We start from the raw sequence: 27,536 nt of genomic DNA on the forward strand, positions 1-27,536 counted from the left end.
TTGCTTTCTGTGCAAATGCCAGTGCTAGCCAGTGGTCATACCAACACACTCACAGGGGAATGGGCTGTAGCATTTGCTTAGCATGCAGAAGGTCAACCACTGGCATCTCCAGGTATGGCTGGGAAAGTTCCCTGTCTGAAACCCAGAAGAGCTGCAGCCAGTCAGTAGAAACATTAAATAAGATGGGCCAATGGCGTGTGCCAGAAGTGAAACAGCAAAGATCATTCTGTGTGCAAATTAATGGTTAATTTTGTTTAATGTTAAAGTCAACTAGCCAAGAGGGGAGTTGGTGGAGGTGTTATTTAGCAACCATGCAGGGCGACATGTTTACCAAGGTTGCATGTGCTCTGATTGGCTGTGTGGTCCTGAGGGATTTTTCCTCTGTATGTTTGATTGTATGTCTCCCTGCTATGCACAAGGCCTGAAGTAAGAAAGATAAAACCTCTCTGTTATTGTTCCATTTTCTCAATAAAGTGTAATCAGGAATTCTTTTCTCTCTGGATTTTGTGTCATTTAAGTTAAGTTTCCTAGCAGCTCGACTCAGTATAAGATAGCTTCCTATGTTTCGAAATGCTAGACATTACTATTCTTTCCCATCCACACTGCCAAGGCGCTCCATGGACTCCTGAAGAATATGATTGTGAAAACCAAGAAAAGCGCATCACATCACTTGTAAAATTTCAATTTTCTTTTTATTGTCAAAGTAAATATATTTTATGAAGAACAAAAGAAAAAATATACAGGATTGTAACTTATGTACACTGGCTTTAAAGATATTCTTTTGTTTCAAATTTACACAATTTTCTCATACGTTATTAAAAGATATTTTATATAGATATGCAATATGTACAGTTTTATTTACATACATTCATAGGATGTGAGATAAAAACCAGTCAATAGAAGAAAGATTTGTTTATATACTTGTTTCTTAGACGACAAAAGGAATGCATTCCTAGACGAAGGTAGTGAGTGGAGCTCTTGCTCGAACATGGCGACGTGGTCTGCATTTTGAGCTGGTACAAACGTGTTTTATTTCCCATTTGGCTAACAAAAAAGTTGACAAGACAGACAAGGCTTAATCCTACAGAAGGGAATTGCAACCAAGTCCCATTGAAACCAATGGATCTTCGGGTAGGAGCTACTAATCCCGCCCCATTGCTTTCAGAGGAGTTGAGTCACGTCTAACGTTTGCTGAGTTGTGCTGACGGACACAGGCACCGTCCATGATCAGAGAAGAGACGCAACACGCTCAACTGTATTTTACTTTAAACAAATATTCTCTAATTACCAGATTCTATTTTGCTAGAAAGCTTCCTACGATCAGCTGAGTACATAAAGAAAAGGGGGGAAATGTTTCCTAACACAATAATTTTGCTGCCAGCATTGCATTATAAGTATATATATATAGATATATATATGTATGTACGTATTCCCTTTTTGTTGTTGTTGTTGTTTAGCCCTTGAGACAGCTACTGCACCAGCTGGCTAAAACGCATGATGCCCCAGTTGCATTGCTCTCTGAATAGCAGCCCATGAGAATACTCCACATTTGGGGGGCGCTTGCCTCCTACGGCTCAAAAAAAAAGTGCTTTCGCAAAACATTCAATAAGTCTTTTAAGTCCTCCTTCCCCAGCGACTGGGGGGGGGGGGATAAGGATTTCATTCCGTGCTGTAAACGGGGGTGGGGGTGGGGATGAGTCCAGCATTTCTTCACGCATCCGTCTGGGAAGATGCAAAGAGCCATCCCAGTTACTTCTGTGCCCATCAAAAGCCACGTGAGGAGGAGGTTGTAACTTTTGGCAGGAAGTACCTTAGGCTCCTGCAGGAATGGTACGTGATGCAGGCTGTATGCATGGTGAAAACGCAGGGGCACAGCAAGTGGCAAAAACAAGGTATCGCTCTTACATCCAGTCCTCCCACATCATGATCACTGGACTATGAATCTTTGCTAAAGAGCAAGCATCATTTCTACAGGCCTATGAGCATCACTCCTCTCCAATGAAAAATCTTTTATAGAGCACATTGGCCTGGCTATATTTTGGGCTCCATAGGAAGCCAACATTCAACGCTCTGCCTTAATACCAGCCACACTGACACACAAACAAACCAATCAGCTATTGTACCATCAGCCTGCTTTGGAGGACTGTGACTTTGAGACCTATGATGCAACAGTCAAGAACTGCTCTCAAAGATGGCGTGGGGGGGGGCAGAGTCTGTTCCTGAGATGCACCTCACCCTATGCATATTTATCATCCATGAACTGAATGACTAAAAGAGACTGGTGTTTTAGTAATCTGGATGATTGGGCAAAGGACATACATTCCACATTTTATCCTTTTGTTTCTTCCTCCTTTGGTTGCCAGTTTTTTTATTTCAAAAATACTGACCTCAGGAGGGGCACGGGGTGGAGCCAATACACACTGGTGGAATAGGAGATAACATGGAGGACTCTTGTCAGTCTGGAAAGGAACCAGGGAGAATTAATTTGGTGGCTTATGAGAACAGGCCCGGACAAGACTCCAGCAGACTGTGTACAGAACTAGGAAGCAGCTGGACCTTATGGGTTTTTCAGGCCACAGTTCTGGTATCTGACAGGATGTGGTGCGGCTCTGCTCAAGAGCAGCGAAATACCAGCTGGTTTGCAATTTCCCACACAGAAACACAAATACACACATCCTACACCCAATACGCCCCTTTTGCCCTTCCTCGTTTGATAACCTCTACAGTGGGGCAGCTAGATCATTTTAGACTCTGGACCTAATGGTCGCATGAGGCATCCCTCTTTAGGTGGCAGTGTGTATGACTTCAAAATGTGTGCTGCATTTGGGGGCCTTCCTGCTCATAAGAAGAGCCCTGCGGGATCAGGCCCAAGGCCCATCTGGTCCAACATCCTGTTCTCACAGTGGCCAACTAGAGGCCTGTGGGAAGCCTGCAAGCAGGACCAGAGTGCAAAAGCACTCTCCCAACCTGCGAGTCCCAAAACCTGGTATTTGGAAGCATGTGTTACCTCCAACAGTGGAGACGGAACATGGCCGCCATGGCTAATAGTCATTGATGGCCTTATTCTCCATGCTTCTACTGCTGAGTGGGCCTTAGCCATCAAAGGCCTCTGCCCTGACAGGACTACCAGGCCTCTACAAATTCCTAGCTAAGGAACACCATCACCTCAACAAAATATATAAGCCCACCAACCCACCCCAACCTTGCCTAAAAGGCATTGTTTTAATTTCAAACAGAATTTGCTGTTTCCAAACTGGACAAATAGGCCAACTTAATAATAACACTTTTTTAAAAAATTACCCCTCACAACGAATAGCCCTGTACATGAGCAAAGCCTTCAGGAATGCCAGAACTATAATTAACTAGCAGCAAGTAGCCCATAAATTATCATGGTGCAGGAGAAAACAGCTAAAAATAAAACACTGTAATTTCAAAAGGAAGAAGCAGCAGCAAAGGAAAGGAAAAGAAATAAGGTAAAGGTGGTGGGTGGTTTTTTTTTCCTTTTTCTTTTAAAACAATAGATGTGTGTGAACTCATGGCATCAGCTGTTACAGGGAGACAAATAAATTATCGTGAAGAGGATACCGAAACAAAGTTCTGCCAGTTCCTGTTCTTGGGTAAAGGAGCAAGTAAGACCCCCCCCCCTCAGTTCACTGAGCGCATCGAGCGGCTGCTTCTAGGAAACCGGTGGACTTTGACATGCTTGGACAAATGGTCGCTCCGAGCAAACTTCTTCTCACACACGGGGCACTGGTACGGCTTCACTCCAGAATGCGAGCGCCTGTGCCGGGACAGTTCATCTGATCGTGAAAACCTGAAAGTCAGTAGGGGGGGGAGGGTTATCAGTAGGCTGTTGTGTTTGGTTGTCATCAATGCATGAAAAACCAAAGAACGAAGTCACACAATGAAAAGACGACAAAAAGTGATTTATAAGCTCAGACAGAACAAAACTGCATGTAAAACAAACATATGCATGAATAGGAGAGCTGGCAACTGTTGTGCACCGATTCCAACCATTTCTCCAAATACCTCAGGTTATTCTCTTATTACGACAAGATCTCCTGGATTTCATCCAGTTTCAACAGAACAAAATGGAGAAATTCTCGCAGATGGCAGCTGTAAATCCCCTTTTGAAATCTTTGTTCATATGGTATAGTTCTTCCACAAAAGCTTAACCAAGGTACTTTCTATCCTGTAATCCCTATAATTTTATTTATTTTAGTAGATAGCCTTCCTTTCTTCCAACATGGAACTCAACATGATATACATGGATTTCCTGGCCAGTCTCCCATCAAGGCACTGAGCAGACTCAATCCACCCTACCTTTATCAAGACAACAGTATCATGTGCCCATAAACCACTCCCCTATGGGCCGGGGCTGCCCACTTGTCAGTCACCTGGCATCACAATTACACTCTGTGATCTGTTTTTCCATTGCACTGTGTATAGACACCCCAGTGATCATCAGGGTATCCACCATAAGGCATGGTGCTTTGAAAGACCTGACAATCAGCTGATTGACAGGGATCACAGGTAAAGAATCCCTGACAGATGACTATCCACCCTCTGTTTAAAAACTTCTAGTGAAGGAGAGTCCACAACCTTCCGAGGTGGTCTGTTCCCCTGTCAAGCATCTCTTACTGAGTCATTTGTTTAAGCTATTTGTAGACCAGTTAATTGCCAATGTTTCTAAGTGGTGTACATAAAAATTAAAAAGCATGCAATGGGTAGGATTGATTAAAATTAATCGTAAAAACTGAAAAGTTCCCCTCCAATTGCCTGCTGAAGAAAGGTCTCGTTTGCCAAACACCTTTGTCAAGCAATTCAACAGAGAGGAATGAATGAATCAATCAATCAATCAATAAATGCAGTGACTCACATTCGGCATCAAGCTATTTCCCACATGCCCTAGCAGACCTGTCCCCAAAATGGCGGCAACATGTGGGAAATTCTCCAATGCATTGGGACAAAGTCATTATCCATGAACTACTAGCGGCACAGAGGCAGATGCCGGCCACCAAGCATAGTTAAAAGTTGTCATTTCATATCCACTGGCACTGATTTCAAAGGAGGAAGAGAGTGACACTGTCTTATACAAATGTTCCTCTCGTATCGGAAGGCACAGAACGGTGCCATTTTGAACACAAGGCTCAGTCAGATTGTGGGGAAGGGGGAGAGAGAGACCCTCAGCTAGCAATATAACTCTCTGAGCTTATATCTTAGGCAGCTCCTGCCTAACATCAGGAAAGGGGAAAAGAAAAGAAAAACCCTAAATACTGTCAATACTGAGATGAATTCATAGAGTTGCAAGGCAGGACAATGCTGATTTCTAGTTCCGAGTAATGCTGAAACGCCTATGAAAAAACTCCAAGTGTTCTGCTGCCCAAGAGACTACTGCCCCTTTCGAAAGATGGTGTCACGAAGTGGGTGTCAGCTGGAACAGTAGCAAAGGTTGGCACTGAAAAGAATTCCTAAGAAGTGCTGTCAGCTGTTTGCTTGTAGTAAATGAATGAAGCCGCAGTCATTTACTAAATGCAAATTGGAAGAGAAAGGAAATCTGCAAAATGTGTTTGCCTGAAAAGATAGTACGTAGATTGCTGTGTTTAGGTGAATGCATTTTGTTTTGTTTTTAAGCAACAACAAAAATATTCTCAAAAATTTCTCAAGAGAAATGCAAGTGTGTCAAATTCTTGTGCCATCCTTGTGTGATGCTTGGATTTATTTCTGCATACACAAACACACACAGAAATGCTGAGTCCATTGGGATGAGTTTTTATTATTAGCAATATCAGGGACAGATGTATGAGCACCTCAAAGATATGTGCTCTCTGAGCCATGGAAAGCAGCGTGAGTTAATATGATAAGAATATTCTTTACCTCATGACTAAACCCTGCAGTTGATCAGGTAACAATGTTGCTAGGCTGTTGCCCAGCTCGCTTGGAAAGATCAGCTTACTATACCAGCAGAAATAAACTCCCTGCTTGTTTATACAAAAGAAAAGACTCAAAGGTGAACACATGTGAAACACGTAGAATCCCTTGCGACCGCCACACACTAGCCTTACCAACTTTTGTTTGCTCATTCGTGTCATGGTGCACATGGAATGATGTAACATGTCCTTAAAGAGTTTGATTCAATCACAGGTAACGGTTCTCGGGCCAAACAAGCAGGACACGCGACGGATCCTGGAATCATGGTAGCAAGCTGCCTGGGTTTCACAGCAATTAGCTGAGCCCGGAAAGTGAGAAAGGGGGAGATCTTCTCCCATATGTTAACTGCTCAGAAAATCTGGGTTTTAAAAGCGCTTCAGTGGGGTTTAAGCATGCTTCAATGGAGGGCTGCTGGCAGAGTGAAGCCGCTGCCTCAGGTTGGTTTGGGGGTATCATGAAAGGGCAGCAATTTGTTAGTTATTTAATTGGATGTTGTGCCTTTACTCCCAGGGAGAGGTACCTGTGGATTTTCTATCTCAAGTGCCTCGGATACTTGACTTGGAAGGGGGAACCCTCTGGAACTGGAGGAGGAGGGAGCGCTGCGCATTATTCACCTGTGGAAATGTGCTTCATACCACATATATCTTCTTTACTTGACAGATACCCCCACGTCTTTTTTTTTTAAAAAAATTACGGTAAGGCACATCAAGATACGCAATTTGCTTCGTGTCAGTCAATTGCAGTATTCTTTAGCACCTTCATATAATGCGCAACTAGTCCAGCTTCCTTGTTTTTCAAAAACCCGCCCACATTTTCTTATGTGATGCAAGGTGCTTTAGAAGTGTGCAGACTGGAGCTAATGGACTGCATCTGCTTTCTAGTGCAGCTGTGCTGAATGCCTTGCATAAAAGAAAAGGTACAAGAAGTAGCCAATAGGCATCACTGTGTCTCCATATGCCCTACATCAGTATTCTTCAACCTCGAATCCCCAGGCATTTGTTAGACTACACCTCCTAGCATCCCTAGTCAAGTTAGCCAATGGTCAAGGATGATGGGAGTTGTAGTTCGACAGCATCTGAGGACCCAGGTTCAAATGCTTCTCAGTTAAAACTATTATCGTTCCCCACCCTTGAATTATAGCACTTCGATTGACAAACATTATTTTATTTTTATTTACTTATCAGATTTATATACACACAAAGGAATGGTATTCTGAAGGAAAAGCTGGTATGTTTCAAGTTCCAAGGACTGATATATAGAATTTCAGGTATCACACATGCTAAAATATTAAAGATGGGGGGTTAAATATCAATTTCATAGGTCAAATACCAACCCAGGAATTGGATATCTGCATTCAGCATGAAATCTGAGTTCAACTATGTGAACTGTAGCAGATTCCAAATTGGATTTTTGAATGAAAAATGCATTTTTGAGACAATTATGGTGGTCCAGCCATTAAGTGGATTGATGGCTTTCCAAATTATAAGTCCACAGCTCACTTACATTTTGTGTTTGCCAATTGCTTCATCCCAAGTTCTGGTAACAAGTTCTTGCTAATTACATGCTGCATTAATATAATGTTTTTAAATGCTGGTTTTAAATTGTTTTTAATGATAATTTGAATCTTTTATTTTATATTTTTTGTAAACTGCATAAGAGGTTTTCTTACAATCATGTGGTATATAAATTTTGTTAAATAAAATAAACAAGCAAATAAACACCTTGAACTGCATTCATAGAGTAGGTGCAGCGCAATTGTGGGCAAGCGTCTGTTCCAATGGCAGATATTTGTCATTTTCCTGCAGAGCTTGTTTGATTGCTTTACACAACAGGTTATTTATTCTGTAGGCTCTCATAATGGTACAACAATAACAAAGACTATAAATGGTCCCAGGGTATGGTCTGAAGGCAAGGGAGGCTACTGGCCTGGTGAAGCGAAACTGGTCTGGCTCTAAATATAGGAAGGTGCCTTATTTTGAGTCAAACCAATGTTCTGCCTAGCTCAGTGTTATCTACTCTTGACTGGCAGAAGATATCCAGGGTTTCAGGCAAGACCTGGAGATGCCGGGGATTGAACCTGGGACCATCTGCATGCAAAGCAGATGCTCTGCCACTGGGCTATGGCCCTATCTCATGTACGCTCCCTTGGGTTCCATGATGGAAGAAAGGCAGGCTATAAATGTAAGGAAACAAAGTCACAGCTGTCCTAGGTGTTACTTTATCCAAACCCCAGTCCCAAAGAGTTTTCAACCTTGCTGTGTAACACCCCCACACATCGCATGATGTGGCTATGCTCTTCCCTGCTTCCAGCAGTAGCTACTACAGCAACGTATCACTTGCCTTGCATCAGGTCAGACCATATATGTATCCTACCAGTTTGGCATTGTCTGGCTAGCAGCGACTCTCTGTCTGGGTTTCCAAGACACAGACCTTTCCCGTCACCTGATGGGTCTTTACTGGAGGTGCCAGGCACTAAACTTGGCTCCTTCAGCATCTACTTGACTTTACTGAGGTTTGGTCCTTCCCCATGGAGCAGGAGCAGAGAAAGAGCCGTTTGATTCTGCCTTGCCTACTTTAAATGTGTTTTGGTGCCTTATGAGGAACGGCTTAGGGAGCTGGGTATGTTTAGCCTGGAGAAGAGAAGGTTAAGGGGTGATATGAGAGCCATGTTCAAATATATAAAAGGATGTCATATGGAAGAGGGTGAAAGGTTGTTTTCTGCTGCTCCAGAGAAGCGGACACAGAGCAATGGATTCAAGCTACAAGAAAGAAGATTCCACCTAAAGATTAGGAAGAACTTCCTGACAGTAAGAGCTGTTCGGCAGTGGAATTTGCTGCCAAGGAGTGTGGTGGAGTCTCCTTCTTTGGAGGTCTTTAAGCGGAGGCTTGACAGCCATCTGTCAGGAATGCTTTGATGGTGTTTCCTGCTTGGCAGGGGGTTGGACTGGATGACCCTTGTGGTCTCTTCCAACTCTATGATTCTATGATGTTATACTATGGTAGTAATGCACTACTGCAAGACGAGCAACTGTGGTTAGATAACAGCCTGTGGAGCAAAGTCATTGCTGGTGCTGCAGCCATCATACTACAGACAGAAGGAGGGTCGTACCACACAGCAGCACGGGGTAGCCAACATGGTAGCTCCAGGCATTGTAAGACTCCAGCTCCCAACTTCCCTGAGCACTGGGGCTGATGGGAAATGGTGTCGAAGAACATCTGGAAGGCACAACACTGACTACCCCTGCAACAGAAGAATGGAGAAATGGAGAAGCCAATCTGTAGTAGATGTATTAGAATACGGGCACATCGGATTTCCTGGTGCAAATTGGACACCCAGGTTCTCTTTTGAGGGAAGCCTTTCGGCAACATGACATTTTGTTTTTAATCTCACTGTCTCATCTAAAAGAAGGAGCAGCTTTAGTGCTGTCCATAGCTAAGTTATAAGAAAGGAGATTCCGACCAAACTACAGGGGGAAAACCCTTCTGACACTGTAGGAGCTGTTCAACAGCAGAACTGACTCCCTCAGGAGGTTGTGGTCTCTCCTTTCTTGGAAGTTTTTAAGCAGAGGTTAGATGGCCATCTGTCATGAATGCTTTAGGGCCCTTCAGGTCCCTTCCAACTCTACAGTTCTTTGATTCTAAGTATTGTGTTTCCATTTACACAGACCAGGGTAATTTTCTTTAATTGCTCTTGATGCAGGGTTTTTTAAACAAACGAACACCTGAAAAGCATCTGTTTGGGGAAAAAGGAATCTTACACAAAGAGGAAAAGGAAACAACTGAAGGAAAAATACCAGAAGTGTATCTCTTGGGCCTGTGTGTTCAATACGGGGCGATAAAGAAAAATGGAAAAGAACAGAAGCTCCAGGTGTACTCGGCACACACAAGTCATGTGAGGTCCCAGCTCTCTCTGAACTTCTGGAAAGTAAACATTCTCTGCTGATAAAAGGAAAGCTGTGCAATTCTGGGCTCAGTTAGCTCCAGCTACTTGCCACTCTTTGCCACTTTGATGGCCAAAAACACCACATAAGTGTGCATTGAAATCCTGGACTAATCCTAGAGAGGTATACTGGAAGAAACAAAGTCATTGGAAAATGGGCAGCTGCCTCTTCCTTCCTTTTAACAAATACCCATTGCAAATGTGGGGTGGGAAACCCCGGGTCCTCTCTGGCCCTCAAGAAGAAGAAGAAGAGAAGAAGATATCCCGCTTTATCACTACCCGAAGGAGTCTCAAAGCGGCTAACATTCTCCTTTCCCTTCCTCCCCCACAACAAACACTCTGTGAGGTGGGTGGGGCTGAGAGACTTCAAAGAAGTGTGACGAGCCCAAGGTCATCCAGCAGCTGCATGTGGAGGAGCGGAGACACGAACCCGGTTCCCCAGATTACGAGTCTACCGCTCTTAACCACTACACCACACTGGCTCCCTTTACACGCAACCCACACCCTGCAGTGCCCGTACTCTGCCATCTCCTTGAATAATCTTGCCTGCCTGCAATGTGCCACTGATCTGTTGATCTGCTGTCTTCCATAAGTCTCCATGAGCTAGAGCTGTCAAATGTACATACAGTATCAGCTGATGCAGTTAACATAGGCACTGCTTCAAAATAATAGCTCCCTTCCCAAAAGATTAAAGGGTGTAAGGATCTGCAGGATGTGTAGTTTCTCGAGTAAAGAAAGGGGAAGACCTCTGGTGACGTATGTTATTGATCTTCACAGCTCTTAGACTCTGGATGCCACATACCAGGCCTACACAACCCATGATGCACCAAAGCAGATCACATCTGTGCACTGTAGCCTGCGAGGTGCATGCTGTCCCTTCCCCTGCTTTTTGCAGAGGCAGCAGAAACATGAGAGGTCTATCAAACCTCTGGTAGACAATCATCCATGGCTCGTGTACATCACTCATGTTAGTCAGCTGTTACTCACAAGGACGCAGGCAGTCATAAATGCAAGCACATTCCCCATCCCAGTAATGCAACATATCGCCTGGGCCATATCCACTGCCCTCTCTCCTGTGATAAATGTACAGCTGCCATTTTCTGAACTTTGTGACATTCCACGAAGCCGAACCTCATAAAGAAGGCATCTTACATCTTAGTTCTTACTCTGTTTAAGGGTTGGGCACTCCAGGCCTCTCTCTCTAGCCCTCAGGCCACACGTCCTGCCCTAGCCACAAGCCATCGCTGGCCCATCTTCTCATGAGTGCTTTTGCATGGCTGGAAATTATCCTTGAATTTTGTCAATGCCCCTTGCTTGTCTGGACGGAGGCTAGATTGTGCTGTGTAAGCGGGTGTAGAAACCCACCTACTGCACAAAGGTAACATTTGCATTTGTTATTCCACCCAATTTGCTTCCAGACTCACCCAACACTTGCATGTGGCCTCTGAACAGTGGCCAAGAAGGGAATGTGGCCCACAGGCTGAAAAGGGTTCCTCACTCTTGCTGTAAAGCAGGGGTGGGGAACTTTGGGCTCTCTGGGTGTTGCTGAGCTACAACTCCCATCAGCCCCAGCTCAAGGCTTATGGGAGCTGCAATACAGCAACATTTGGAGGCAAGAGGTCCCCCACCCATGCCCTAAAGCAGAGTTTCCCAAACTTGGGTCTCCAGCGGTTTTTGGACTACAGTTCCCATCATACCTGACTACTTATCCTGCTAACTAGGGATGATGGGAGTTGTAGTCTGAAAACAGCTGGAGACCCAGGTTTGGGAAACCCTGTCCTAAAGCATACTAAAAATAAATTTTAAAAATTGGTGATTTCAGGCTCTTCTCTACAACTTGCGACAGTTTCACCCATTGCCCTCTTGGCATCTTTTGCTCATGCTATCCATGCTCCCCTTGAAGTTAGGAAAATGACGTACATTTGTGGCTTTCGTAAAATACATCCTCAGAAGAAAGGATGGGAAAGCAAAATGGGCTGGAGAGTCACTGAGAGTCCTCAGCTAGGCTTGCTGGGATTTCAAGTCCATTGGCTACAGAATGCCAAAATCATTTTCCTTCACCAGCATTTTTTTTTATAAAAAAACCTGAACATTTGTCATAATTTCCTCACATCCCCCGCTCACAGAAACAAAATTTTCCACAAAAAATATTTGCATTAGGGTTCACTGTCAGGGAGAGCAAATATTTTAAATGCCATGACAGGAAGCCATCAGGACGGGAGGCCAACTGCGTAGTTAATAATCAACTCTTTCCCTAAAAACCACGGGTGAGAAATGTTATGAGTCGTTCCTTGCAGGCATAGGGCAATCAACCTAGGGAAGTGTCACAAATATGGAAATTGAAGAACATAAATACTGAGTCAAGCCAAATGTCCAGCCGAGAATCTCATTCTTCCAGGCATGACCAACATTGCATCCTACGCCATCGGAAAACCACAGCAATTGCACAGCGATTCGTCTGTCTAGTCTCTCTTACTTACAGCCTGCGGAAAACAGAGGGTTTGGAGGCATTTTGACTAAGCCTTCCCCGTCCTGGAGAGAAGCATGCCTATTTCATCCTCAAGTATCCATGCCCAACTGCAACATGTAGTAAGCGCCACCCACTGCAAGATGGCATTTGGCATCGCCTCACAAGTGCAGGGGTGGCAGCCACAACAAAGATGCTCAGCACACGGATGAGATGCAGGTCAACAGACACTTAGCAGACCAGATTTGCAAAGTCTTGTGGAATTTGTGTTGATTCAGTCAGAAGGCATGTCAAGCCATTCAGAAAGCAGAGATTTCCCTGGGTCTGATTGTATGCTTCCACTTAAAGATAGTGAATATGGATATATAATTGATAATTCCCCCCCTCCCTCTTTTTTACTAACTGCAATTATAGGAACATATGGAGCTGTCAAAATACTTTGCCCATCTAGCCGAGTATTGTCATCTCACCTGCCACCCAACCATTTAACTGGAGAGGATTGAGTCTGGGACTTTTTTTGTATTCAAATCCTGTGCTTCACCACTGAACTCTTCTTGGCACCTATCCTTTCCTTTGGTACTGATTGCGGGAAGTGCATCGCAACCAAGCCCATAGCGTACAGCTCGCAATGCCTGTTCTGACAAGTTCAATCTCTCTTTCATGAGCTGAGATGACAACTGTTTTTGTTAAAAAACAAAACCTTTTCTGCCACTAAAGCCCGAGAGGTTGTGGCATTTGATTCATAGATGTTCCCAGCGTCATCTCATTTCGAGAGAACGTGCTTAAATTCTAATGATCGCCAGGTACTAAAGAAGAAGGCACATCCTTCAATTAATCTGGTTCAAAATCACCGGCTGGCAAATAACGTGGAACGAATGGCAGTATTATGCGACCCAGCCTGCCGCCACATCCCAATACTGACCTCCATCCGCAACCGGGCCACGTACACGCAAAGGGTTTCTCCCCCGTGTGCCTCCTCAGGTGGGCTTTCAAGTGGCTGCTTTTGGTGTACATCTTGGTACATCCGGGGAAAGTACATTTGTGCATTTTAATGAGCTCTGCCGCAGGGTTCTTTTGAAACTTTTGACCCATGATGACCCCCGTTTGCCCCTGGATCGTACCTCCAGGCCCGATTGGTTTTGCAGCGATCGGAACTGGGGCTATGCGGACAAATTTGGAGGAGGAGTTCAAGTTGGACGATGGAACAAGCTGTGGCACAAGTGCAAACGTTTGCCCTTGGATGTTGACCAGGAGCTGTGCAATTTTAATGTTCTCTTGCGCCGGTCCCTGTGAACTAGGGCTTGCATTTGATGCTTGCTTAACTTGCACTGGTTGGATTTGGAGCATGACTGGGATCCCCCCATCGAGGGACATAGCTCCGTTTGATGTATCCGTCGTGCTGCTTGACTGTTCGCTTTTGCTATCTTTTAAACTAATACTGGGTAGCATATGATCTTTGGGCTGCATGGAAGCCACAGTTATCTGGCCACAAGCTCTCATGTCTTTGGTCTCACTTTTCGGTCCTTCCTTGAGCTCTGTCTCCATGTTCTCTTCCAGAAACTCCTCGATTTCCTCCAGGGTGGGCTGGAATGGTCCCGAATCCTCCATCTCCACTGTGAATTCGGGCATCCTATAATGCTCCTCCTTCACAAGAGGCTGAAGTCTCCTTTTGTCCCACCAAGAGGCATGGCCATTCCCCAAGGATGCCTGAGACAACAAGTAGTCCAAGATGCTGTCCTGGCTCTCGGCACTCGATGAGCTCCCGCAGCTTGAGCTAAGGACCTGGGAATCGGGACTGGAACAAGAGCAAAAACTCGAAGAGTCACTGTCATCTTCTGACAAGGGGGACGGCAGCATGTGGTACGACCTGCCGATTGCTGTCATGTCCCCAAAGTATCCGAGAAGAGGCCTTGCAGATGAGAAGGACTCATCCGCAGGAAGCAAGTGATCTACCATCCCGGGATAATCTCTTTATGGGTCTCCCACCAGCATGTACCAACAGAGCGAAAGCCTGGATATGGGAAACACAAACACCGAGAGTCAGAAGTCAGGTTTAATCATTCATCTCAATGCACTAAAACTACAAAGCTTTCTCCAGCCTGGCCCACAATCCTTGCTGCATGCTCATGTTGCTACATGTTTTGATATTGCCTGTTATCACCCAAGAGGATTTCTCGAGCGCTCTTTTTCCAAGATTGCACCACATGCTTGCAAAAGAATTCTCTCTGAAACGCCATTTCACAACCATGTGTTCTGGAGATTTACAGCAGCCTACTTATTTCCAAAGGATTGCTGGTGAGAAGAAATATGTCCTTCAATGTCCTTTTCCTTAGCCGTGGATCTTGCAGCCAATGCTAAAGGGTAGAGAGAGCTGGGAACGAGGCCGAGGGAGGAGAACTGTTGAAACTTTTACCATTCCCAAACCTCCATATCAAGTAGAGTGTTTATTACTGGGTTGCCGCTTTCCACTGGCTTTATTTTTAACTTTCTCACATATACAAATATAGGCTAATCAGCGTAATGCAAAGCTTGGGGCAGCAGGAGCTAAAAATATTGGCTAGACTTTGACAGTGAGGGTTTTCCTCTTCGGGTTAATGATTCAAATTTTCTACTGCCATTATCTGTTGCGCTGCTCTTGATACAGGCTTGAACCAAGCCGGACTATTTCATCGCCATACCTTGGGCAAAGAGGGGACCGTTCCCCACCCCTCAGAGAAAGATTACTAGCAAATTTTAGCTCTGAGTCTGCATGCCCACAAGTCCAGTGTAAAAACTTCTCTCCAGCATATTCTCCTGCCTTTCATGTGAAGCACTGCCATGGGATGAACTGAACCATCTGACAGCTTCTAAATTTGGAAGACTCCCGTCAGAATTAGCATCTCAATTCTGGCTTTGGATTTCAAAGCATTGTGACCAGCCTCGTTGTGCCATGTTTCTGACAAGCACCATCAACTCACTTAGCCTCGGGAAGGCCTGGGAGTGAATTTCCCAATGCTACGGAAGCGCATCTGGGTGAGGGGGGGGGGAGAGAAATCATGCACAGGCTGCCCCAAGCGAAACTCTCACAGCAAAACACCCAAAGCTTGTGCTCTCAATTGTGAAAGGGAAAATATACAGTCTCGGGCAGACAATTATTTGCTCTTCCAGTAAAGGCGAACCTACTTTGCCTTGGGGGAGGGTATATGAATTGTGGCGGCAGATCCTTTAAGAGCCAGTGTTGGTGTAGTGGTTAGAGTGTCGGACTATGACCTGGGAGATCAAGGTTCAAATCCCCCCCCCCCTTGGCCATGAAGTTCACTGGGTAGTCTTGGGCCAGTCACTGCCTCTCAAACCTATCCTACCTCACAGGGTTATTGTGGGGAAGAAATGAGAAGAGGGAGAACCTCTTGGAGGAAAAGGTGCAATATACCAACTGCAATAAACTTATAAAATAAATAGAAAACCTGGGTTTGGAAGAAAGAGGAGTGATCGTGAGAGCGTGAGAAGGGGCAATGGAAAACAAAGGAGATATCAAACACACCTTTTGCACACGAAAGCTCATACCAAAATATAAACTTAGTTGGTCTTTAAGGTGCTACTGAAGGAATTTTTTTTATTTTACCTTTTGCAAAGTCATTTCTAGCATGCTCGTCTGTTATTGCTGCGGCAGCCACATTGCCACAAACGGTTGTTGATATTGTCCAGGGGTAAGCAAAAGATGCTTACCATTCCCCGTATAATCTGTGCTTTTTCTGCATCTTTTAACTCGCCCCATCTTTGTCTCGTTCCGCTCAAAGAAACAAAATCCCAAGCACGCACCGCGCAGCTGAGATGGCAAAAGATGAATTTTGCACACATCTTCCATCAGCACCAGCCCACTGACATTCCACAGGAAGCCTGAACAAGCGAAAGTACATTTCTTTGAAAAGCAGCTTCCTGACTGATGCAAGGCTGGGGACGTGGATGACGAGTCCTGAAGCAAAAAAAAGCATTTGTTGGCTTCCCAAGCTGCACACTTTCCTAGTTTACACACAAACGCCAGTCATCTCTTCTTGTCAAATGACTGCACTTATGAAATGTTCACATGTGAGCTGAACGGAGGAAGTTCAATCAAAGGTTAGGCTTCACGGTGCAAAAAAAGATGAAGGCTAACAAAGTTATTATGACATAAGCTTTCATGGGCAACTATCATTAAGTACTAAGTTATATATACATACCAGTATGTGGTTGCAGCAGAATGGTATACTGTGAGATCAGAAGGAAAGGTAATGCCCCCCAAAAGGACAGGAGATAATAATTATATTTTATTAACAGTGATCATTCACACATATAAGTAGTTAAATAATACATGTAGGGTGATTTATTTATTTATTTTAATCCATTGTGTTGGTTCAGTTCACAAGAGATAGCTTTGACCCTCTCAGTGTATGGTAATTTATCCATTCCACAATGCATTTTCACCTCTTTTTGCATAATAATCACTTTGAATACTGTAGTAAAGGGGATTCTTCACCTACACAGGTTAATTGCCTAAGGATGCTACAGATCAGATCTGAACCTCCAGTTTTCTCCTTTGTACTGCTCCAGGTTTATAGTTTAACCCTGTTCATTTCTACCGATAAGTGAGTTCCATTGAATCAAATGGGATTTGAACCCAGGTGCAAGTTTAATCAGTTTGATAGATTAATCAACTAAAGCTTTAGTTAATTAACCGGTAGGGGAAGGGGACCATACATGTGTTTATTCAGGCTGTGGTATATTTGTGTAATAGAGATGGGGGGGGATACCAAAGATGGCATTTATAAAATTATAATTTCACACTGATAAAATCACCCTGATAATGGGCATAAGAAAGGTCTTCTCAGTAATATCATCCTCCTTATTCCCTGATAGAAGCTTTGGTAATATGCCATCAATGAATTTGATCAAAATAGTCAGCAAGCAGAAAATTAATCAACCAGGGATATCAAGAAGAAGAAGAAGAAGAAGAAGAAGAAGAAGAAGAAGAAGAAGAAGAAGAAGAAGAAGAAGAAGAAGAAGAAGAAGAAGGTTGTTAATATTATTATTATTATTATTATTATTATTATTATTATTATTATTTATACCCCACCCATCTGGCTGGGCAAAATTCACACAAGGGATTGTCTTAATCTATGATGTCCTAAGGAAACTTTGCCAGCATACACAAGTGAGTGTACACACCAGTTCAGTATGTTCAGATCTTTGGAAGACACCCTGCTCTGAGTGCCATGTTTTCTGGCGTAAGGAAGGTCTTCGGAGTAGTAGCATCCTCCTTATAGAATCTCCTCCCCAGTGACGCCCAGCAAGCTTCCAGCTTGTTCTTTTTTCTTGTTGTGAATCAAAGCTTGTTTGGAGGGAAACACATCAAAATGCAGCACTAGGCATTTTAATATGATCTTCATTCGCTGCTCTGCAGGCATTCGAGTGCCTCGTGGTGGGACGGAGCATTTCAAAGCAGAGATGCATTAATGAATCCTGCCCCAGTTTGGTCACAGTCCAAAGGCTGCAACCTTACCAGGGAGGGAGCCCCCCACTGAAGCTAAGGGCACTTGCTTCCGAGCAGATATGCACAGTTCACAAATTCCACTGGGGTGTGCTGCAGATGGCATGCAGGAGGGAGGGGGGAAATGGGAAACATATGTCTCCAAAAATGCAGGGAATGCATGCTGGGGCGCACCAGGCTATGCCTCACCAAAGGAGGGCACGCATTTGATTTGCATAAAATCTGCATGAATTCGATTAATATGCATAGATACAAAGTAATAAACCATTGTACTATAATTTAAGTAGAAATACAGTACCTTTTACTACAGTGGGGAAGGTGGCCTGTTTGCCTGCTCAGCCTGCTGCCCAGGGGTTCCCTGTTGACGGGCAACTTCAAGGCTCTTCCTGCTCTTCCTTCTGATGGGCTCTTTATCTTTAAACTTGACTGGGACGCTTTCAACAGAGGGCTGTCCTCCGTAGGACACGTGGCCTCCCTATAGTGTTTCCTGGCAAGGGCCTACGATGTGTCCCAGGGTATTTGGTTTGCACATCTCTCCTTTAGACTTCCATGCTTATGGCCATTCATGCAAATGGACTGAAATCTTACCTAACTCTGTGCTGGACTATGACCAAAGTGCAGAAAACAGCACTGTATCCAGGTTGCTCTTCAAAGGGTCAGGCAAAAGCAGCATTTTAGAAGGAAATTGTCCATGCCAAACATACAGGAAGTGGAGCAAAGCTGAATGGAATGGACAGGCAAATAGGCAGAAAGACAGGCAGAAACTATCAGGTTTGCAAATCCTGGGAGCAAATGCTGTGCTGTAGGGCTTAGTCCTGAACAGGTATGTATAGGATTGCACCTTCAGGGCACATTTTAAACCACGGACGGCTGATTTGTAGCCCTCCATATGTTGCTAGACTACAGCTCCCGCAGCATCCCTGACCATTGGCCATGCTGGCAGGGACTGAGGCCAACCACATCTGGAGAACCAACCATCAGCCAACGCTGTTTCGAATTGTCCTTGTCAGCTCAGGAACTAGCATTTCAAGCAGTGATGAGGGCAATGTTCATCTCTGTGATTTCATCAGAATGCAGGGTCCTTGAATCAGGTTCTGGGGTGGGGGGGGGGATGGAGGGGGAGGAATGACATGAGAGTCGGCAGATGACGAGAATGCTTTCCAGCACAGGGCCAGCTGCTATTCATCTTACATTCCCATATCCATATGGCGCAAATCAGTGCTCTCTCCTCCAGTGAAAGAAGAAATGCGAACAGGAGGCAGAAGGGTGAAACCCTAAAGGCACAGAGGTCAGTAGGCAGATGTGAGAACTTATACCCCTTTCCTTGCCCTGTCAGAGCTGTCACTGGAGCCAAAGGGAATTCTGGGTATTGGAGGAACATGCTGGATTCATCACTTGCCTGCTAATGACCAAATCCTTCTCTCTTTTTTCCTTTTCTCTTTTGGAGATTCTTAAAGAAGTATGCAATAGTAATGTTAGGGTCATGGGGAAAATACATAGCTGTATTTTCAATTACTGAGGCCTGCCCACTTTCAACAGTTTATCCATGAATATGTTTTGTGGGCGTTATTGCTATGGTTTGTTCTTGTTCTTATTATGTATTTTTATAGGGTGTGTCCCCCCCCCCGCCACCTCTGCATCTGAAATGCAGTCAGCTCCGGGGTGAAGCACGTTGATTCTTCCACAGTACACAAGTAGGTCACCAAACCTCTGCAATATCCTCACCATATTGCTTTCTTGCTACTGATCTTTCAGAGCTGCCTTGTTTTGGGAACAACAGTTGCCTGTTTAGGTCACCAGCTAAATATTAAAAGGGCAGCAAATGTACTGCATGCCTGTGCACTGCTGTATTTCAGAGTAAGCATTCAGAGGAGAATGCAGAAAGCTATGCAAAACCTGAGCCGCTTGTCACTCCAGGGAACATTAGAGGACGACTGGGGAGCAGAGAGATGTCGCTGCTAACAGTATAATCCGATTTGGTGCCTTTTAAACAGCTGTGGAAACGCTGACAGCTACTTTCTAGGGTTGCCAACATCTCCTCTCTTTGATGCAACGTAATCCCCTAAACTTATGTTCTCCCTACTACAACCGATTGCACCAAGAGGGATACCTGCGGACGGAATGCACAAATCCCATTGGGACATCATCATTGCACCGTCAAGAAAGTCCTTGCATCAGGTCACTGGAATGCCACAGCCCACGAATCCCAAGAAACAGCAGAATTACTTTGCATGCAAATGTCCTTGCATCTGTATAGGGAAAGCACCAAGTCAAGAAGCCAGTGTGGACCAGTGATTTGTTTCCACCAAGGGAACTCAAGTACCAGCTTCTGCTTGACTGTAGACCTAACTCCCTCCATCCCTTGTGATCTAAGGGTGTTGCATTGCTATCTGTGCTTACCTCCACTGTCCTAACTGGGCCCTAATATCTGTGCGCAGCTGATCATTCACAGAGCTCTTCCATGTGAGGATTTTCCCTCACATGGAGGAGACCTATGTGTGCAGCTCTGCATGCACAAAAGGGCCTACAGTATTATCATTCCACATGGCCTGTAGGATACCTGTGATCTACGCCCTTAGACCACATCCCAGTCTCAGTTCTTCCTCTGCCTTCTCATACATGCTCTGGATACTCTCCAACATTTCTCCGATGAAAATAGGGACGTCCCATTCCATAATGATAATTTTACTATTTATACCCCACACATCTTACTGGGTTGCCCCAGCCACTCTGGGCAGCTTCCAACATATATAAAAATATAATAAAACATTAAGCATTAAAAAAACTTTCCTATACAGGATTGCCTTCAGACAGCTCAGGGGTCAGATAACTCCATACCCTCCAACGTTTCTCAAATGAAAATAATAATAATTTATAATTTATAATAATAATTCATTATTTATCCCCCAGCCACTATGGGCAGCTCCCAACCGAATATTAAAAACACAATACAGCATTAAACATTAAAAACTTCCCTAAACAGGGCTGCCTTCAGATGTCTTTTAAAAGTAAGATAGTTGCTTATTTCCTTGACATCTGATGGGAGGACGTTCCGCAGGGCGTGTGCCACTACCGAGAAGGCCCTCTGCCTGGTTCCCTGTAACCTCACTTCTCACAATGAGGGAACCGCAAGAAGGCCCTCGGAGCTCAGTGTCCAGGCTGAATGATGGGGGTGGAGACGCTCCTTCAGGTATACTGGACCAAGGCCATTTAGGACTTTAAAGGTCAGCACCAACACTTTGAATTGTGGTTGGAAACATACTGGGAGCCAATGTAGGTCTCTCAGGACATCCTAGGGAAAAGCGGGACATTTTGGGATCGGATCAGAACTGGGACGGCTTCTCTAAATGAGGGACATCCCTTGAAAATAGGGTTATTTGGAGGGATATATATATATATATATATATACTAGTGGAATTCAGCCCGTTTAAAAACGGGCGCTAGAACGCTGCTCTGTGCAGCGCCGGCATGGGACGGAGCTTCGGAGGTCTCCGAAGCCCCGTCTCATGCCGGCGCTGCATGGTGAGGCGGCGGGGGGGAGGAGCGCTTCTCCCCCCCCCCGCCGCCTCGCCGCGCACCTCCCAGTGGATATCAGGACGCGGGTGGCGCTGTGGGTTAAACCACAGAGCCTGGGCTTGCCTGTCAGAAGGTCGGCGGTTTGAATCCGCGCGATGAGGTGAGCTCCCATTGCTCGGTCCCAGCTCCTGCCAACCTAGCAGTTCCCAAGCACGTCAAAGTGCAAGTAGATAAATAGATCTGCAGCATGACCAAGATGCAAACATTTGGATGGAAATATGCAAATGAGGAAGCGGGACCAGGCAAAGAAAAGTAGGCTCGATTTCCAAAGGTGGCATCACCAGCAGCAGGAAACAGTTATAGTCCTATGCACACCAAACACCAATGTAACCTGAAGTGCTATTCTTCAGTAGCTACGGTACCAGTTTCCTTCTAGGGAGACAGACACCTGAACTGCTGCACTTGCATGGCAGTAAGATAAGGTTACCAGATGTCCCTGTTTCCCGGGGACAGTCCCTGGATTTACAAATCAGCCCCCATACAAAATCCATTGAAGTTGGATTCATTGAAAAAAATCTGGTAACCTTACAGTTAAGAGCCAAAGCTCTCTTCCACTGTTGAACCTGGATGGCTGAGATCCTACAGATTCCTCGGGGAGCAAGCACACAGGGACAAGCATGTGTGCATAGGCACATGTGTTCATGTATGACACAAGGACAGAGTGGACCTCTTAGGGATCTTTCCAAACACAGACCCTCTAGAAATAACCTAGCCTTTGATAACGTATTTTATTAGCAGCTATTGTAATGCTCTGTAGGGTTTTACGCCCTTGAGAAAAAAGCCTACAGAGCAAAGTGCAGAATGGACGAGAACTGGACTACCAGCAGTGAAGAAATGCAACAGGATAGAAGAGACTGCGAATGATGAGCCAGTTTTAATTCCTCAATTTGTATCCCAGCCTTATTCGCATCAGCTCAGGGCAGCAAATATGAGGTTATCCCATTCCATCCTCACAGTGCCCCTGAAAGGTGCTGTATATTCGGTAGGTTTGTCTGAGAAATATTGGCATGTTCTGGGGGTACTCAAGGACAAGCAGTACTGGCACCTTCCCTCCCCCCCCCTCCCCATGTTAAAAGCGTGGCAGTTACTATAGCAACTTCATGGTTGCACCTTTTGTTTCTTTAAAAAAAGAGACTGGATATGCCTCAAACCACCCACAGAACTTCACAGCTGAGCAGAGCCCTGAGCCAAAGTCTTTTTGTTGTTGTTGTTGCTCCAAATCTAACTTCCCAGACTACAGATTGGGTTGTTTTTAAGCCTAGCTGACAATCTGGCAGCAAAAGAGGTATGTTTACAGCCCCATCGTATGCTCTGCTGTGTGCACTGGGTTGGCATAAAGGGATGAAGGAGATGCATATAGCATCTAATCATCATCAGCGTTGTCGTCATCCTTTACTGTCATCTGCCGTCAGGCTGGTTTAAAAATACGCTTGCTGTTAAATGCGGCAAGAAAGGTTTCCCGATTAAGGAGCCTCCAGCCTGCATAGCACATGACTGCTTGTTGGTGCCAGTTAAATGCTTAAGAGAAAAGGCACATTGGGCAGCGCACAGCAACAACTTCAGTATATTAAGTCAGGGTCTGCTATTACTGCACACGGTTGCAGCTGCACAGAGTGCCAAGGGCAGCTTCTCGATTCCGACCAGCATCAAATATCATTTTACAACACAGGGCAAGTTTCTAGATCTCATGGCTGGAAAGATTTTTAAAACAAAACAAACAAAACCAGGAGCACATCTGCAAATTGAGTTGTATGCAGTGTTGGTCCTGCTTAGAGTGGATCCATTGTAATTGATGGATATGGCTAATGTAGGTCCATTAATTCCAATTTATCTACTCTGAGATAGCTGGATATAAGATATAGTTCCTTGCACACACAAAAAGGTTAAAAGTATTTCCTTTCTCTCCATGGGAAACCCTCCCAGCACCTTTATCCCACCTTACTGTCCACCAAAGAATCATAGAATTTTAGAGCTCGAAGGGACCACAAGGGTCATCTAGTCCAACCCCCTGCAATGCAGGAAACTTTTGACCAATGTAGGACTCGAACCCATGACCCTGAAATTAAGAGTCTCATGCTCTACCAGCCGAGTGCTCTCTCGCTCTCTCTCGGACCTCTTCCCTTCTCCTGATTCCCTCTATTCACAATTAGACATTCAGAATACATAACCTACCTATCTATAGGCTGGTAGCCTTGCAGTAGTCAAAATCCCTGATAATAAAGGAGAAGAAGGTGCTCCAGTATATGAGATCAAAACATGGTCCGGTTAGCCATGTTTACACACACACATAAACACACACACACACACCTCTTTTTCACAGCCTTGTCATAATTTCTGCAGGAGCAGAAGATGATCGATTGGGGGGGGGGGGCAGGGCAAGAAATCCCCTTTCTCGCCAAAAGCCAACTGGCTTTAAAACGCATCCATTCTCCTTTGTTTTCCAGAGGAGGAAAGAGTTTGTTTACAGCAATAATGGCCAAAGACTTTAATCCCGGGCTCTAGATTGTGTACATTCCGCTTTGACATTCATGCTGGTCACACACACATGGAGTCCCAAGCCTGTCTGTGCTAATCTGTCAAGAGGTGAATGGATAAAAGCTCCGGGATTCATTGCACTAAGCATGGGAGGGGGGCGGAACAGAAAGGGAGAAGGGATACATTTCATATGCCTTCAAGAACCAGGCTGTGGTTTTAGTGCGCGGAGTGGGGGGGGGGTTGTTTTTGCTTCCTCTAAATAGCCGAGTGTGTTTAACCCAACCTCAGCTTCACAAGGCTGGGTATTAAAGAGCCTGACTGAACACACTGTGACTGGTGGAGTTCTCCCTCCCTTTGGCCTCTGAAGTTTGCAATGACCGACAGTAACCCTGCAACCATCTCTCTCTCTCCTCTCTCTCTCTCTCTCTCTCTCTCTCCTTTCTTTCAACATTACCATAACAGCCATAGCAGAGCAAAGCAAAGCGCACAGCTGCCTCCTCTGTTTCTGCTGTAGGAGGTTGCTTCCCCAACATTACATCCCCACAAGCCACTCAAAAGTTGCTCAGGGAAACCAGTAAACAGAACCGTGCTGTGTGCCGCAGAACTTCTGCCTCTCTCTCTCTCTCTCTCTCTCTCTCTCTCTCTCTCTCTCTCTCTCTCTCTCTCTCTCTCTCTCCCCCAATATGTCAAATATCTCACACCCTCAAGTTGAGAACATAGGAAGCTGCCTTGTATTCCAAGTCCATCTAGCTCAGCATTGGCCACACAGACTGGCAGCAGCTTTCCAGGGTTTTCAGAGAGGGGGTGTTCCCATTCCCACCTGGAAATGCCAGGGATTGAAACTGGGGCCTTCGGGTTGCAAAGCAGATGCCCTGCCACTGAGTCGCACCCCTTCACTGTTAGAAAGAGGTTGGCGGAAGAGGCAGAACGTTGAAAGTGAAGGGGAAATATTTCCTAATTCTGACAGCAGTTCGGGAACAGAACTGAACCCATCGTCCCCATTAGAGTCATGCTCTCCTCCAGTCACCCAAACAGCTGTTTGGCCGGCTGGGAGGAGCATGAGGATGCATGTTTCAAACTGGATAGCTCCACTGGTAAGAGCAGGACTCGGAATCTCAGGGTTGTAGGTTTGATCCCCACGTTGGGCAAAAGATTCCTGCATTGCAGGGGGTTGGACTAGATGACCCTCATGGTCCCTTCCTATTCAACAATTCTATGATTTTACCTTGCTCCCCATGTGCCTCCCTGCACATCACACTCACGCTCTCAAGCAATTTGTGGCAGTTTTGTTTGGGGGGGGTTGGCAGTGGGAGCAGCTTGGGCATGCACATCAGTGTTGAAGGCCTTCCAGGGCCACGTCATGTGGCCCCTGGGTTACCCACATGTGCCTCAAAGGCAAAACAAGGAAAGTTTTCGATTCACCATCATGTGCTAAAAGTCAACGTGTCTTTTTTGCCATCTGCTTGAAAGCCACGCCATGGACATGTGGCCCAAATGAACCCATGATTTTCTCACATGATGGCATACAGTGGTCTCACATACCCATGCCCTGCACTCCCCATGGAGAAGTCCCATATGGGAAATAGTCCTGGACTTCCTAGGAAAGGTGTGAAGTATCTTTTTGTCAGAGGCATTGAAGGGGAGGGGTACTCAATAGGTATGGGTTGGGATACAGCTGCTCCAACTTTGCCTACTCCTAAGGTAGGATTTGGGGCTGACTACAGGACATGGAGCCCCTTCCAGCTGTCAGGTTGCATGATTTGCCTCCCAGTGAGAAAATATGGCATCTCTTCTTGATTCAGTTACCAATATTGATGTCAGACTGTGCAATCTTTGGAATCGCACAGAATCCTTTATCCAAGGAAAGGTTCTTTGCAGCTCGGAAGCTGCTGCCCTGCCATACCGCACGACACAAATTAGCTCCACGTATAAAGACAGCCTCCTGCTTATTTCGTCATCTCTGCCCTGTTCTCCACTTAACACCGCAACCACAGCTGTCTTGTCCTGTCTAGGCGCTCCACGCGTTACCATAAACTTCGAAGCCACCGCCACCTGCAGCGCCCATCCATTTGTCCCATAGCCATGCATTTGCGTTTCACTTTCACCCCCTGGGGGAGCGGGAGGGGGGTCCAGAGAGAAAACCAGGAGTGAAGCTTTGAAACACACCAGAGTCACTTTTATAAAAAACAACAACAACATGCTGGAAGGAGTCAAGCGTGCAAGTTAAAGGCAAAGGGGGGTTGGCGGGGCGAAGGGAGGGCATCCCTAACAGTACAGGAGGAAGGATCAGTAACCGGATCTTTCCCAGTATGGCAAGCGAAATGCACGCCGTGGGCTAAGAGAGGAAGCGGGGAAGTACCTGCACGTTTATTTCTTATTAAAGGGAAATCGCTGGCCGCCAACCCCGGCACCGCGAAGGCATGTTTCCTTGCTGCTGAAACTCCACAGCCAGCCTTCGCATATGGTGGGGAGCGCCGCCTCGCTCGCCCGCGCCTCCGAAACGCGTCTCTCTCCAGCGCCAGGAGCGGAGATCGGGATCCGCACAGGCGAGGATCTCTCGCCCTTCACGGCCAGAATCCGGAGTAGGAGTCTCTGCCCTCTCTCCCTCCCGCACCCGATCACTGTAAACATCTGAAGGCGCGCACACGCGCCCAGGCACCCACACGCACCCCGTCCTGCCTCCATTTGCTGCCGCAAAGAGGACTCGCCTCGCCTCCCTTCCGTCCACATTCCTCGAATTCTGCGCGCAAGTCGCCCCGGCGGCCAAGCCAGCTAATCGATCCTTCGATCCGGCGGCCCTCTACATTGATCCGCCAGGCTAGAGCCGCCGCCAACCGATCGCCTTCTCGCTTAGCGTTTCCTGCACGCGCAGAATAAAATAAGCATGCTGCCGGGTCCCTTGACTAGAAACTGTCTGCTTCTTCGTTTTCTTCCACTGAGGTTTACCACCCCCCAGTCCTCCTCCTTTCCTTCTCCCCCCACCCGTCCCGCATCGTGCACCCCCCCCCCCTTCTTATGGGTCACAATCGTGTCATTTGCTTCTTACCTGAACTTATTCAGTCAACCCCCGAGGGTGAGCGTGAGGAGGGGAACAGCACACCCCACACAATTTAAACTGCAAAAAGATCCCAGTAGGCAGCAGCTCCTCTTGACATTTAATTCTTTTTTTAAAAAAAGGAGATGGGGGGAGGAGAGAGAGAAGCAAAAAATAAAACAAGGATGGATTAAACCCCCCACATTTCTCCCTCCAAGGAGATGATGGGATGGGTGGCAAGCGGCGTCCTTGAGAATCGCCCGCAGGCAAACAGGGTCCCGATGGGCGGCCAGCAACCCGGCCGGTGATGTGTCCTTTCGCTCTCCTCGCGTACTGTAGTACTATATGGGGATCACATGACTGCCAGGGAGGTTATCACAGTAAAAGGCAGGGGAAGGCTTGAAGGAGGCTCGACCCAAAGTGGCCCCCTCATTGGCTGAGGGAAAGGCAAGGGGCGGGCCTGAGGTTTTGTCGTCAATGGAAGTATCTGGTATGCTCGCTCCGCTCGCCTTCGCTCTCTCTGGTTCCCCCCCCCCCGCTCCTCTCCTCTCCCTCCACCCTCCCCTCCCCACCGCCCGGTCCATTTTTGTATCAAAGCCCAGGCAGGAAT

At 45.9% G+C, this 27,536-nt stretch overlaps 1 protein-coding gene across 3 annotated transcripts; it reads right to left on the bottom strand.

Moving 5' to 3' along the window:
• Window positions 1-673: 673 nt before the first annotated feature.
• On the bottom strand, window positions 674-27,536 carry KLF15 (KLF transcription factor 15). Of its 3 annotated transcripts, none has more exons than XM_035106493.3 (3): window positions 26,939-27,536; window positions 13,261-14,349; window positions 674-3,814 (listed from the first exon to the last, which is right to left on the bottom strand). In XM_035106493.3, exons 2-3 carry the CDS (start codon window positions 14,292-14,294, stop codon window positions 3,646-3,648), a joined length of 1,203 nt encoding a protein of 400 aa, XP_034962384.2. In that variant the 5' UTR covers window positions 14,295-14,349; window positions 26,939-27,536; the 3' UTR covers window positions 674-3,645. The 3 variants fall into 3 exon arrangements, with proteins under 3 accessions (XP_034962384.2, XP_034962383.2, XP_088519403.1); XM_035106492.3 differs by lacking the exon at window positions 26,939-27,536 and adding an exon at window positions 26,252-26,500; XM_088663277.1 differs by lacking the exon at window positions 26,939-27,536 and adding an exon at window positions 18,140-19,824.

Source organism: Zootoca vivipara, chromosome 2, assembly GCF_965207765.1.
Source record: "Zootoca vivipara chromosome 2, rZooViv2.hap1.1, whole genome shotgun sequence".
Lineage (NCBI taxonomy): Eukaryota > Metazoa > Chordata > Lepidosauria > Squamata > Lacertidae > Zootoca > Zootoca vivipara.